Source organism: Salmo salar, chromosome ssa17, assembly GCF_905237065.1.
Source record: "Salmo salar chromosome ssa17, Ssal_v3.1, whole genome shotgun sequence".
Taxonomy (NCBI): Eukaryota; Metazoa; Chordata; class Actinopteri; order Salmoniformes; family Salmonidae; genus Salmo; species Salmo salar.
In genome coordinates, this window is record NC_059458.1 from 26,580,180 (window position 1) to 26,595,974 (window position 15,795).

General features: G+C 43.6%; 1 protein-coding gene across 1 annotated transcript; it reads right to left on the reverse strand.

The window, feature by feature from the left end:
- Positions 1 to 7,062: 7,062 nt before the first annotated feature.
- mnx2b (motor neuron and pancreas homeobox 2b) lies at positions 7,063 to 12,126 on the reverse strand. The gene is made up of 3 exons (XM_014152361.2): positions 10,232 to 12,126; positions 8,256 to 8,413; positions 7,063 to 7,678 (listed from the first exon to the last, which is right to left on the reverse strand). Exons 1-3 carry the CDS (start codon positions 10,737 to 10,739, stop codon positions 7,292 to 7,294), a joined length of 1,053 nt encoding a protein of 350 aa, XP_014007836.2. The 5' UTR covers positions 10,740 to 12,126; the 3' UTR covers positions 7,063 to 7,291.
- Between the last annotated feature and the right edge of the window lie 3,669 nt (positions 12,127 to 15,795).

Below are 15,795 nucleotides of genomic sequence, written 5' to 3' on the forward strand. Positions count from 1 at the left end.
CACCAAGCCACTGGAGGGGTACTGACATACACCAAGCCACTGGAGGGGTACTAACATACACCAAGCCACTGGAGGGGTACTGACATACACCAAGCCACTGGAGGGGTACTAACATACACCAAGCCACTGGAGGGGTACTAACATACACCAAGCCACTGGAGGGGTACTAACATACACCAAGCCACTGGAGGGGTACTAACATACACCAAGCCACTGGAGGGGTACTAACATACACCAAGCCACTGGAGGGGTACTGACATACACCAAGCCACTGGAGGGGTACTAACATACACCAAGCCACTGGAGGGGCACTGACATACACCAAGCCACTGGAGGGGTACTAACATACACCAAGCCACTGGAGGGGTACTAACATACACCAAGCCACTGGAGGGGTACTGACATACACCAAGCCACTGGAGGGGTACTAACATACACCAAGCCACTGGAGGGGTACTAACATACACCAAGCCACTGGAGGGTACTAACATACACCAAGCCACTGGAGGGGTACTAACATACACCAAGCCACTGGAGGGGTACTAACATACACCAAGCCACTGGAGGGGTACTAACATACACCAAGCCACTGGAGGGGTACTAACATACACCAAGCCACTGGAGGGGTACTAACATACACCAAGCCACTGGAGAGGTACTAACATACACCAAGCCACTGGAGAGGTACTAACATACACCAAGCCACTGGAGGGGTACTAACATACACCAAGCCACTGGAGGGGTACTAACATACACCAAGCCACTGGAGGGGTACTGACATACACCAAGCCACTGGAGGGGTACTAACATACACCAAGCCACTGGAGGGGTACTGACATACACCAAGCCACTGGAGGGGTACTAACATACACCAAGCCACTGGAGGGGCACTGACATACACCAAGCCACTGGAGGGGTACTAACATACACCAAGCCACTGGAGGGGTACTAACATACACCAAGCCACTGGAGGGGTACTAACATACACCAAGCCACTGGAGGGGTACTGACATACACCAAGCCACTGGAGGGGTACTAACATACACCAAGCCACTAGAGGGGTACTAACATACACCAAGCCACTGGAGGGGTACTGACATACACCAAGCCACTGGAGGGGTACTAACATACACCAAGCCACTGGAGGGGTACTAACATACACCAAGCCACTGGAGGGGTACTGACATACACCAAGCCACTGGAGGGGTACTGACATACACCAAGCCACTGGAGGGGTACTAACATACACCAAGCCATTGGAGGGGTACTGACATACACCAAGCCACTGGAGGGGTACTGACATACACCAAGCCACTGGAGGGGTACTGACATACACCAAGCCACTGGAGGGGTACTGACATACACCAAGCCATTGGAGGGGTACTAACATACACCAAGCCATTGGAGGGGTACTAACATACACCAAGCCACTGGAGGGATACTGACATACACCAAGCCATTGGAGGGGTACTAACATACACCAAGCCATTGGAGGGGTACTAACATACACCAAGCCATTGGAGGGGTACTAACATACACCAAGCCATTGGAGGGGCACTGACATACACCAAGCCATTGGAGGGGCACTGACATACACCAAGCCATTGGAGGGGTACTAACATACACCAAGCCACTGGAGGGGTACTGACATACACCAAGCCACTGGAGGGGCACTGACATACACCAAGCCACTGGAGGGGTACTAACATACACCAAGCCACTGGAGGGGTACTGACATACACCAAGCCACTGGAGGGGCACTGACATACACCAAGCCACTGGAGGGGTACTGACATACACCAAGCCATTGGAGGGGTACTGACATACACCAAGCCACTGGAGGGGCACTGACATACACTAAGCCACTGGAGGGGTACTGACATACACCAAGCCATTGGAGGGGTACTGACATACACCAAGCCATTGGAGAGGTACTAACATACACCAAGCCACTGGAGGGGTACTGACATACACCAAGCCACTGGAGGGGTACTAACATACACCAAGCCACTGGAGGGGTACTGACATACACCAAGCCACTGGAGGGGCACTGACATACACCAAGCCACTGGAGGGGCACTGACATACACCAAGCCACTGGAGGGGTACTGACATACACCAAGCCACTGGAGGGGTACTAACATACACCAAGCCATTGGAGGGGTACTGACATACACCAAGCCACTGGAGGGGCACTGACATACACCAAGCCACTGGAGGGGTACTGACATACACCAAGCCATTGGAGGGGTACTGACATACACCAAGCCATTGGAGAGGTACTAACATACACCAAGCCACTGGAGGGGTACTGACATACACCAAGCCATTGGAGGGGTACTAACATACACCAAGCCACTGGAGGGGTACTGACATACACCAAGCCACTGGAGAGGTACTAACATACACCAAGCCACTGGAGGGGTACTAACATACACCAAGCCACTGGAGGGGCACTGACATACACCAAGCCACTGGAGGGGTACTGACATACACCAAGCCATTGGAGAGGTACTAACATACACCAAGCCACTGGAGGGGTACTGACATACACCAAGTCTGTCTGTCTGTCTGTCTGTCTGTCTGTCTGTCTGTCTGTCTGTCTGTCTGTCTGTCTGTCTGTCTGTCTGTCTGTCTGTCTGTCTGTCTGTCTGGAGAATGACATTGGGACAAGCACAATTACCAAAGCTTTGTTGTGTCACGATCATTGCTTTTCTGAGCACCTGTAACATAGATTTCCTGCAACAATAAAAGCCTCTCATGATTACATTCCCCATTGATCCGACGGAGGGCCATCCCTTTTCAATAAACTTTATTACCCAAAACTTGGCCTTTTTCATGCATTTGAACAGCGGTTAAAGTCTGACAGATGTGGATTTACAGCCCCTGTCCCTCATTCCCTTACCTAGCTTACCCATTAGCTTAAGTAACACGACAGGGCCAAGGGAAACCTAAACCAATATGGGTGATTACTTTAAAAGATCAGACAATCTGTTCATATTTCCGTAATGAGGCCGACATTTTGCTGATTGATTAAACTACAGGATGTAAATATTTTACAGGGTCTTGTCGCTTAAGTTATTGTTCCTGATTTACCATCTGACAAAGTGAAAGAAAACTGCATTTATTTATTTAACTATGAAAATCGCCTTTCTGGTAACAATTTTCCCTATTGGAGGACTCGTGCGGGTCGTACTGATATCTCGGCGAGTCGCTTGAGTGATTGTGACACTGTAATAGACAGGACAAAATGTTATACATATACATAAACACACACTCACACTCACACACATACACATTCACACACACACACACACACACACACACACACACACACACACACACACACACACACACACACACACACACACACACACACACACACACACACACACACACACACACACACACATACACAGATATACACACACACATATACACACACACAGACCCTCACACACATACACACACACATACAGACACTCACACACCCTTTCACACACACACACACACACACACACACACACACACACACACACACACACACACACACACACACACACACACACACACACACACACACACACACACACACACACACACACATACATGGATGCACACACAGACATGCACATACACACACACACACACATACACACACACACACACACACACTTACACACACACACACACACACACATACATACACACACAAACACACACACAATGAGGCGATTGCATTATTGGTATAGAAAAAGCATAGGGGCCGTCAGCAATTCTGTCAGACCAGGCTGTTGAGAAACCACTATTGACAGCGTTATCACCAGTGGATGGAATTTACACCAATCATTTTTTATCAGTATGACAGGTGAGTTCAGATTAAATTAGAATTGAGAAACTGAATCAATGATCTCTATATTTCGCTCAGCCTGCTTATCAATTTACTATGATTTTAGTTGTGTTTGTCAGGCGGCCCTGTATCATAAAACAGGCCGAATGGCATTAGTCACACATCTAAATTAACTCTTATTGATTGATATGATTTTTCATCAGCCAAATTAAATGCTGCATTGAGGGAGACATAGTGGTTAGGTCTGAGACATAGTGCTTTAAGGCCTATAAGCACTGTTTACTCTACAGTGAACTGCTTTGAGGCCCTGATTGTGATCCACAAAGAGTAGGATGAAGTCACTAGACGCTAAATCCTATCCACTACACTGTCAAACACATTCAAAATCTTAGACACTAAATTCAATCCACCACATTGTCAAACATATTCAAAACCTTAGACACTAAATGCAATCCACTACATTGTCAAATACATTCAAAACCTTGGACACTAAATCCACTACACTGTCAAGCACATGCAAAACCTTGGACACTAAATCCAATCAACTACACTGTCAAACACATTCAAAACCTTGGACACTAAATCCAATCCACTACACTGTCAAACACATGTAAAACCTTGGACACTAAATCCAATCCACTACACTGTCAAACACATGCAAAACCTTGGACACTAAATCCAATCCACTACACTGTCAAACACATGCAAAACCTTGGACACTAAATCCAATCCACTACACTGTCAAACACATTCAATAACTACAATCATTGTCTTCCACCTTGTTCCGTAAGTATCTATTACTGCATTTGTCCAGCTCTCAGTTTCTGAGCACCCAGCCGTCTCCAAACAGATAATTACCTTTAAACTTATCTAGGACTAGTGCCCCTTGACCCCATACTGCCCTCCACCACCACCAACATTAAAACTAAACTGACTCCAGACCTGTAGCTGTGCACAAAGGCCCCTTTCCATCTCAAGTTCATGTAGCAGAACCATCCCGGCTTCATTTCACGAGATAGGCCAGCGTCTTGCTCGGCCAGTTAAAAATGCATTTAATCACTATATAAGCATGATGTTGTGGGCCGGGGCCTGCCGGCGGGCTGGGCGGGCCGGGCGTGAGGGGACGAGTTATGCCGCGTGTGTCCTCTAGTCCGGTTTTTAATCACCACCCGTACTTTGGACAGCCAATAAAAATGGCCTGTTTCGGTCAGACACACATCATCTTCTGTTTCTTCTTGCAAATTAAAATGTAGCCTGGGTGACATCACCATCAGGCGCTGATTACCTGTGTGTCCCAAATGGCACCCTATTCCCTATATAGTGCACTACTTTTGACCAGATCCCTAAAAAGTAGTGCACTATATAGGTAATAGGGAGCCATTTGGAACATAAGCCTTTACCTCTCTTCATTAACTTAATTATTTGACTATCAGTAAAACCTGCCTGAGTAATTCATATTTGAAAGCCCCAGGGTTGTAAATTAAAGGGGCTCTGCTGGTTTAATATGCAGTGTTGGATTCTCTTCCTTTCTCTTTGCCATCTTGCCATCTGTTATCTGTGACAACAAGGTGGCAGAAATAGACAGGAAACAAGGGAAGGACGTGTGATACAGAAAAAAAAGTGTGTCCATTTGAGAGATTTTCCATTAAGTGGGATTGGAAGTAGAAATTTGGCCAATATGTCTATTTTAGCTGGATGTATAGTTGGACCTCTCTACCCTGTTGTTACCATCCCTCTGTGGTTGCTGAAGACTCACAAGGTCATTATGAAGGCTCCACACACTAATAACTTTCTTAAAGAAATGCTCAGCTTTGCCTGCTCAATGTGTTTGTGTCACTCCCTCTCATTGCTCTCCACTAAACCCACTTTTAAAATACTTTAAATTACTTATAGATGTTCTAATGTTCTCCACAAATCGATCCCTCGTTTTCATGAGTTAACTTTGCATAAATCCTACATTTCTCAAGTTATTTGAACAATTTCAATTTCTGTTTTTTTTATTTCACGCAGTTGACATCAACACAGACCAGTTTCAGATAAACACATTAACTTTTTCCCTGACATTTACCTGTCAATTCAAATAAATTAGATACATTTAAATGTAGTTAAATAACAACAGTAAACAAACAAACAACAACAACAACAGAAATCTGAATTTACATGACAACAATGTTCAATTGCACACACAAGATAGAGTATATGAGACATCATAGAAAGTCTGTAAATCCAAGATGTCTGAGGGCACATTCACAACATTCTGCAACACTTTGCAACACTTTCCCCTTTGTTTTCAGCTAATGCAAACTGCTCAGGCTTTGTTCACTCCTGTCAGTGTAAGTTACAGTTTGCAACAGTCCAACGGTTCTGAACGTAACTTGGTTGCATCACATCCTTTAGCACTAGTGGTGGGAGGAGCCACATCTGTCAGTCAGCCTGTTGGGGGGCGGAGTTTAGCTGAGATGGATGACAAGGTAATAGAGGTCAGTGGTGTTGCTTCACTGCTGCTACAGTACTTCTCAGTCCAATTGGATGAAAAACACAGGAGTCTTACAGCCGGTGAATGTCCTGTGTAAAAACATTTTTGGGGGTTGCATGCCATGAAAAAATACAGCAGAGAGAGAGAGACAGGGTTCAGTGTCTTATTCAGCCTTAATTGACGTGATGATGAATATAAAATGCTTTATATTCCCTCATCCTTAGAGATGTGAGTCCAACCTAAAGAACACCTATACCTTAAACCAGGGGTACCCAAAACTTGTCACTCGGGGCCCCCTTCCAGCATTGGGGAACATCCCACACACCCCCGCGCGCGCAGCATGTCTATTTCTATGGGCACAAGCACTGTTCATGACACAAACTGTTCACACCCTTCTTGTTGGTGGAAAGAATTTTGCAGGTTTAAAGCTTATTTCCTGCAATTCTGTACATTTTGCCATGCCTAACGTGTATTCATGTGATATTTGAGTGACAAAAAAATGACTCCAACATCTATGAGCTGAAAAACAAAATAAAAAAACATTAGCTGACATGGGCTAGTGGATCTGGACATTTCTAACAAGTTATAAATAGCTCTCTAAGATACGTAATGACTAACATGACAAGAGGAACTGATGATGCAATACCTAATATAGAAATGACACCTTGTGCATTCTACTATTACAACTTTCAAGAGTAAGTTTAAAGCCGGACTGAGATCCTTTAAAACATTATGAGGGGGGGGGCGACCCACAGTTTGGAAACCACTGCCTTAAACAACTCCGTCAGGGTCACAGAAACATTACATTGCGTTAAGCATTATGTACACAAAAAACACTGTCATAGGCTTTTGAAATGGCACATCCATTTTTTTCTCTTTTTACACTGAAGACACCCACTTTCCCAGAGCCAGTGTCAAGCAGCAGTGTCTCTGGCGTTTTCCTTTCTGGGTGTGTCTTTGTCTTTTCACAACCCTGCACCTATCTTCCTATCCCCCCCTGGCACCCCCACTAAGTCGTCCTCAGAGAAGGGACTGTGGGGGTTGTAACCAAGCTCCGCTGTGAGCTTCAGAAAGTCTGTTGAACGCTGCAACCCCACAGCGCCACCCATGGTAACAGCAAACTCGTGTGGCGCCTCCTCCTCTTCCTCCTCTTCCTCCTCTGCTTCTTCTAGGTCTAGCTCTCCCTCGTCGTCCTGAGTGGAAGCTCGTCTATTCTCAGCTGGTTTGCCATTGGTCGGTTTTCCCCCGGTGCGTAGTCGCTCCGCCTCAGACTGGGCAGACGCAGATGCCTGCTCCTTGGCCTTGCGGCTGCGCTTCCACTTCATCCGCCGGTTCTGGAACCAGATCTTCACCTGTGGAGAGACAGAACGCAGGCCTGTCAGCCACACACTAACGCAGGAGTAGAGGTCTCTCACTGGCAGTTTCTATCTCTCTGTCCCCACACTCAGTTTAGTACATTTGGGCTGCCATTTTATTTCTACTAAACCGGGCTGAAATGTCCAAAACAACTGTTACTCACTTGCAGAAAGATTTATCTGAAGAAGTCATTCCAAAATGTGCTGAATACGTTCGAACACAGAGGAGTTGATCTTTTAAATCAACATGTCAACTGCTTCATTAGGGGGTGGTATTTGGGACTAGATGAGGCAGGTGAAACAAGAGAGCTGTAATATATTAGCTAAATAAGGAACTAGCGGTCCGACTGCTACTGTCTGACGTCACTTTACTCTCCAGTGACTAATGGAGCAGGCCATAGCAGACAGTTTACCTCAAGGACAAACACACCAGGGATCATTTGTACAGGTTCTTCACAGAGGAACATAGGATAAGAGGCCAGCGCTGGAATAGCCTGCCAGGTGGAATCCACACACATACACATATATACACGCTCACACAGACACACACAGAATGACACCTTTTCTCTCTCACCTGTGTTTCGGTCAGCATGAGAGAGGTGGCCACCTCAAAGCGTTTGGGTCTGGACAGGTACTTGTTGAGTTTAAATTGGTTCTCCAGTTCAAGGAGCTGCTGACTGGTGAAAGCCGTCCGGGGCCTACGACACTTCCCCAGGAGTCCTGCCTGGGGTGCTGAGAGAGAGAGAGAGAGAGAGAGAGAGAGAGAGAGAGAGAGAGAGAGAGAGAGAGAGACCTTAGTACAGTACAATATTCTTCATTGTGGATCATTTTCAGTGAACAACCGGGTAAAAAGTTACATTGACTCTGGCCTAATGAATATCTTAATTCTCCCCAACTATGTTCTTCCCAAATATAATGAGGTGTCTAGGCTACTAAGCCTGTGTTCTGGTCAATTCAAGCTATTGGACAACGCATGTGAGTAGATTTAATCTCAGACTGTTTCAATGGTCTTATTTCTGCAATACCAAGGACATAGGAAGTCCAATATAATGTTGAGGGAGGAACACACACACACTCACACATGCCCGCACTCTCTCGCCATCATTAACTATAATAGCTTTACTCCAGTTTATTGTTGACGAGAGGACACGGCAGAAGCTGGGCGCGAGGGCCATAAAAAGCGCGAGCACCATTAACTTAATGAAAATTCGATGAAGCTTTAGTGATTTTATTGGTGAACTAGCAGAATGTTTTAGGTGTTTGTTTATAGTTTGCTCCTCAGTACAAAGACAATGTTCACCGAGTTGACGTTTATAGCGAAATGAAAAGGCCAAAAATAAAAACATGATATTACAGTTAGCAGGAAATCGATCGAAGACTGTTCACGAGACTACACTTAAACAATATTTAGGCCTAAATGATATTTAAATAGCCTATATTTTTCAGACGTTGTGTATTAATGACTGAACAAAGAACAAAACCTTTCTACCATTGAGATTGAATGTGCACTATTATTCGTCCAGAAAGCAGTTAAAAATATGTGTTTAAATATTGCTATAAAGGTGGATTAATATAAGCCTATAGCATGATATAATACACATAAAAATATAAAACTTCTATGATAATACATTGTGCTTGCTCTTATATTGAAATAAAAATGGATTTAAACAGATCTTGCCTGATTGGTAAAAATGTTCGCAATAGTTAGAAACAATATTATTATAATAAATATTTAATAACACGTATTATTAACCAATAACCTACTTATTAGATGTATTCATTATTTACAAATTGAAATGTATGATTATTGTTATTATTGGTGTTATTCTTCAGATTATTATAATGTTTTATTTTTTTGTAAAATGTGTTATGAGAGATGTTATAATATATTGAGTTTTGTTATCAATACTGGTATCAAATACGTTTATGTTTTGCACACCTAGCTAAAGTTAATTGCAACATTTAGCCTAATCTTAGAACATATATTTGATTATGGTTACAACATTTGCCGTGTGTGTGTGTGTGTGTGTGTGTGTGTGTGTGTGTGTGTGTGTGTGTGTGTGTGTGTGTGTGTGTGTGTGTGTGTGTGTGTGAGTGTGTGTACCTGTATTTGCTTTCTCTCACCTTTGGATTACATGCAACGAGGAACAATAAGTGATTTTACGACACCTCTAGGCGGTTGGGTTCAATGCTTTGGAAGTGGTTGTTAAGTGATCAAACGATCCCTTCCCTACCAATAAACCTCCGGTATCTGGGCGTAAATTAATTTCTGCTTGATACCCACCACACCTATTTGAAAAACATGATTGATTACAGCAATTAGGCTTCGCTTTGCATCTGCTTGGCTATATTAATTATATTGCCTATGTGTTCTGAGCAAGTACAAAAACACATCACCAACAGAGAGTTCAACTCCATTTAGAACCCCGATTTTAAAAGAAACCCCACAGGCCTAGCGCATCTTTTAAAGATGTTTCGTTTGTTGATATATTTGTAAAAGCGTAAAGCCTATTGAGTGTGCTGCCCAGCCCACAGGTGTACTATACTTACAACTGTAGTCTGGAAGACGTGGTATCATCATTCCAGCCCGGATCCAGTGCTCCAGCGGGAGAGACCCTGCCATGGCAGCCGCCTTCAGGTGGTCTGGGTACGACTGGGTAAGGTGTGTGAAGCCGGAGTAGGCGAAGGCAGGGTGCTGGCCACCCAGAGCCGATATTGGGTACATAGGGGCAGGGTACATTTGGGGTAGCGATGCGAGTCCTGTGTGAGGGAGGTTCAGCAGTCCCGGTTTGGGGATTATCCCGGTTTGAAGATGGATGGGCGTCCTGCGCGGGGACGGGGTGTCCGCTCGCCGACAGGACACGGGGCTGCCCGCAGGGCTGTCGCTGCTCAGACCTGGGGAGAGGTCTCGGTTCGCCCGGTGAGTCTCGTCGGCCAGCAGAGCATCGATTCGAAAATTATTCGATTTTTCCATTCCGACTCTCATCAGGAAAACTGCCGCGAGCTGCTCAAAGGTCAGACCTGCCAATGTACACTTGTTCTGTGCGTCAGAGCGCATACAGCTCCAACTCCAATCTTCTGTTTTAAATGTTTCAGTTTTGATCAAAGTCACTCTGAGGATGCCAGTGCAACCCTCTCGTAACCAAAATAAGTCAGAGCAATGATAAATACAATTGAGACAAGGTACTTTTAGTATGTGTTCGGATAGCAGGTTCCTTAGCTTAGCTCACCCCCTCGCTATCACCTATCTGTAACAGTTTTGGTACAATATTCTCTGAACAACCCTGAAGAGCTTAAATTATTAGGAAATAAAATGATTCAACAACATATTCAATTGCAATGCTTTCCGAGTGTCCATTTGGTTTCTGTAGTCCTCTATCCGCGCATTCACATCACATGTGATGACTAACAGCCGGGTCTTGGTGTTTAATAGCAACTTAACCAACTAAAGCAAGTGTTTCACTCCTTCAGACGCCGTCTCCCCACCCCTGTGGCTGTCTGAGCTGTGATTGGCTAATGCAGGTACTCCAGGGGTGAGTTTAGTCGACCGTTTTCTAATGAACTAATTACTCTCTCATTTCCACGCGACTCAAGAACCCTCTGAACGCGCCTCACACGTCTCCTGCGTGAGAAATATCCAACCTCTTTCCCTCTGTCTGTCAGCAACACTTTCTGCTGTGTTTAATTGTGACGTGAGACTGTGGGAGCTGGTAGCAATATTAGCACTTTTCTACTGTATGTGTTGTTGCGTTATGAACGCGCCTGAATCAGATAACAAGATACAAGTGGTCTAGGCTATAATAGAACAAATACTGTAATAGTTATTACATAGCTATTAGTACAAATTGATACAATATTTATAATAATGATTATGATTATTTAAACATAAGTTACCACATTGTGATTATAATAATAACAATGATGATGAAAATAATAAATCTATGTTACAGATTTGTAGTTTTTGCACATTTGGATCTCAAGCCATATTTTGGACATCTATTTATAGCCTAAATCAGATAAATCCTGCTATCATTATTTGTTCTGCGTGTCTATTCAGAGGAAATATTGGCAAGTGATTTATATTTTAATTAGTACAATATTAACGATTTGCTTATTTTAAAACCCATGGGTTTCTCCAGGTTGAAATACTAATGTAATTCATTTTTATGAGCTAGAATTATACATCAACCGTAAAAGAGTGCATTAATAAAGTAGATTTAGCATAGAATAGCTAGGTCACCCTCCAGGTGTCGTATCTTCCATGTCCAAGACTCATTTCTATTCATCTATGTAATTAGGCCTATTTACATAGGCCCACAGCATATCGGTAATCATGTAAAAACATAATAAATGATAGAAATTAGAAAAACAGCATGATTTAAATAATAATTTGTCAGTTATTAGTCTGTCATATTCCTAGTTAGGCTTTACAACTCGTTTTAAATCAGCACCGTTAGTTTTAGACGTGAAATAGGCTTAAATTGGTATGTGTCATAAGGTTCTAATATATTTGCAGAAATAAGAAGCAGAATAACAATCGCTTTGCTCTCTATATGTTCGCATGTGGTGCAACAACACTGCATCCTGCCTCCCCGCTCCGGTCAGTGAACTATGGGGAATCTCCATGTTGTCTCCCACCTTTAACAACCGCAATCTGCATGATCTGACTGAACACTGAGGAGGAATGCGCGCAGGTGTGCGAAGGAAAGCAGACATAGTCCTACTGTAGGTGGTCCTCACCTCAGGTCATGTGAACACTGTTGGGCCGTAAGCACTTCAAAAAATAACAAATATCCCGTTTCTAACAGGTCAAGCAGGTGACGCAGACTACGTCGTCGTCATGGCATTAACTCCTGAGATATTATTGTAATTACTACCCCCAGACCAAATGTACCACTAGTCCAACAATCACTAGCAACTGTTATAAGGTCCTAAGTGATAGTTATTTTGACATTTTTATGAAATAAACATATAAAGCCCACTTGCTCATAGTTGTGTCACACTGGCCTATAGGTTACTGAACATGATACATTATTTGAGCAACTCATATGTATTTATCCATGATGCTCCACTCAGCAACAATCTTTGAAAAACATAGTTTAAAGTATAGGCCTAAAAATGCCATGGTAACCTATACACAACACATCTTCGATTTGCATTTTAATAAACATGAATGAATAATACAATGAAAGTAATTTCATATTCGTTATTTAACAATAGCATGTAATATTTTCAAACTCTTTTCGAAAGCAGTAATATTAGCAAAATATTTTTTTACTATTATCCTAAGCCTGTGCATTTATTCTTGCAATACGTTTTTTGAACAAACTGGTAGATTTGAATAAAAACAGACTTAAATTATGTTGTGAAAACAGGCATACATTATTTTGATTAGATCATTTACTTTCAAATGATCAGAACAATTTTATCCAGGAATCTTTCAAGGATACAAAACATCATCCACAAATCACTTTTTGTGATTTATTTAGCCTAATTGTGAAAAGGTTGACAATAGAAAATAAATCCTAGAGGGATTTTTGTATTTTTATAATATTGTATTTTTATAATACCGTGGCACGCACCCTACCGCGCATCCACCACCCATCCACCTCCAAACAACACAGGAGAACAAACATTCACATCATCACCGCTCGTCCCTCAGTTGCAAAATCCTTCTTGCTGCTGTTGCATCCGATGGAACTCTGTCTCAGCCGCTGCCGTAGACTCACTGGGCCGAATCCTATCCTAACATCTGTGTGCGTTTGACAGTTTATAATAACTGTCAAAGACTTATAATGAATATTCCAATATTATAAAATATTAGTATAAGTAATCAGATGTAGGCAATAGCACTTATGACTTGAAGCACAGTTGAATAATCAAATAGTGAATGAGCCCCACGAATCGGAAGAGTAGTGGACTAGGCCCATAAAATCCAAGGGGCACGCGGCCTAATCCGAAAGGCTCTAAATTATATCTCAAGAAATTGAAATCAGGCCTAGGAAGATGCATAAAACGCTTATATGGTCACCTCTCCCCGCTGTAGACCGTCGCTCACAGCGACGTGGTGTATGTGGTTATTGTTGTTGCGTCTGACCCCTAGAAGATTGAAGCAGTGACACGCGGGGGGCGGCCGCCCTCCTCCCCCACCAACCCCTCCACCCCTTCTCTCTGCTCGCTATCACCCAGAATGCCGCCTGTCGCCAGGTCTGATATAGAGCTAATTTGCTCCAGGGAAATCAGCCGCCGCCGCGCGAGTGCTTTCTGCCTATTCCTCCCAACCTCTTCCCCTCGCGCCTCGTTTCTTTGCTTTTATGATTTTAAAGTAATTTAAATAGCCCGGCCGCGGGTAAATCCGTCATCCGCACCCGGTATCTGAGGTGCACAAATTAAATTGAATCAATGATCGAAATGACACCGCTGCCCCCGATGTCAGGTCCCTAGGTTTGAACACTTAAAAACGCGCTGCTTCTACGGTGGCACGCACCCTACCGCGCATCCACCACCCATCCACCTTCAAACAACACAGGAGAACAAACATTCACATCATCACCGCTCGTCCCTCAGTAGCAAAACCCTTCCTGCTGCTGTTGCATCCGATGGAACTCTGTCTCAGCCGCTGCCGTAGACTCACTGGGCCGAATCCTACCCTGACATCTGTGTGCGTAAAATGACATTTACACGAAATTAAGAGTTATGCACACAATCTCAAATTAAGATTTGCTCTGTGTTTGTTTTGTGTCAACATTGTCAGCAGGTATAAAGGCCATAGAAATTGTATAGGACTATTTCAGTACCTTTAGCCTGCCCTCTTGGTTAGATGTATCTCCTAACAGCACAGGGGTGTCTGAATAGTTTTGAATGAGAAGCCCAGAGTGTCCTGCTGGCCATGTAGGGCTAGATGGACTCACAAACACACCCTGGCATGCCTGCTCACAAAGACAGGAGTACTTGCAGAGCTGCCCTTGTCTTGAACACACCACACACACGTAACGCACACACACACACACACACACACACACACACACACACACACACACACACACACACACACACACACACACACACACACACACACACACACACACACACACACACACACACACACACACACACACCCTGCAAGTCCCCACAGGCAGGTGCTTGAGTCGTTCTGAGAGAGCGGGCCACATTGCACTACAAAGTCAAAGTTGATCCGTTAATTAATTAGATCTCTGGCCTTAAACGTTAGTGCCGGTGGAGTTTAGGAAACATTAAAGAGCTTATCGTCATTACAGGCATATTTTTCAATCATTACCACAGCTCTGGGCTGTGATCTACATGACAGGAGCCATGAAGGTTGGGGTTGGTTCTCATGCCATGTGTTCCCTGTGTGATCTGGACCTGGGTTCAATTAGTATTCAAAATCATTTACAATACATTATCTCCGCTTCATTAAGCTTGCCTGGTGCAATGGAACCAGTAGAATAGTCCCAAAAGTGCACATCTGCATCACCTGGCACTCCAGGCGCAGTAAAACAAACGTTTAAAGTATTTGAAAAGATTTTGAGTAGTGTTTGAACGCAGGTCTGCAGTGATCTGCCGTCCCAGTCAGTCAGCAGTTTATTGACTCTCTCTGGGTTACTGGTCCTCAGGGTTTGTTCAACCTGCTGATAAGGACCTGCATGTCTGATCTCGCAGAGGTGCATTCACCAGCAAAATCAGTCAAAAAAAGTAAAGCACACACACACACACACACACACACACACACACACACACACACACACACACACACACACACACACACACACACACACACACACACACACACACACACACACGTTGACTGATAATGTTCCTGGAATGCACATACATGAATAGAGAGCCAACCTCACTTTAGGCAGTTGCTTATTTCTATAAAACACTTGCTTATTTCTATAAAACAGTCACTTATTTCTACAAAACAGTTGCTTATTTCTATAAAACAGTTGCTTATTTCTACAAAACAGTTGTTATTTCTATAAAACAGTCGCTTATTTCTACAAAACAGTTATTTCTATAAAACAGTTGCTTATTTCTATAGAACAGTTGCTTATTTCTATAAAACAGTCGCTTATTTCTACAAAACAGTTATT

Excerpts from the sequence above, each read along its gene's own strand:
- mnx2b (XM_014152361.2), bottom strand. The coding sequence starts at position 10,739 with ATGCGCTCTGACGCACAGAACAAGTGTACATTGGCAGGTCTGACCTTT. Across the intron at positions 8,414-10,231 it reads ACGTCTTCCAGACTACAGTT|CACCCCAGGCAGGACTCCTG; the intron begins GTAAGTATAGTA and ends TCTCTCTCTCAG. Across the intron at positions 7,679-8,255 it reads TCATGCTGACCGAAACACAG|GTGAAGATCTGGTTCCAGAA; the intron begins GTGAGAGAGAAA and ends GTCTCTCCACAG.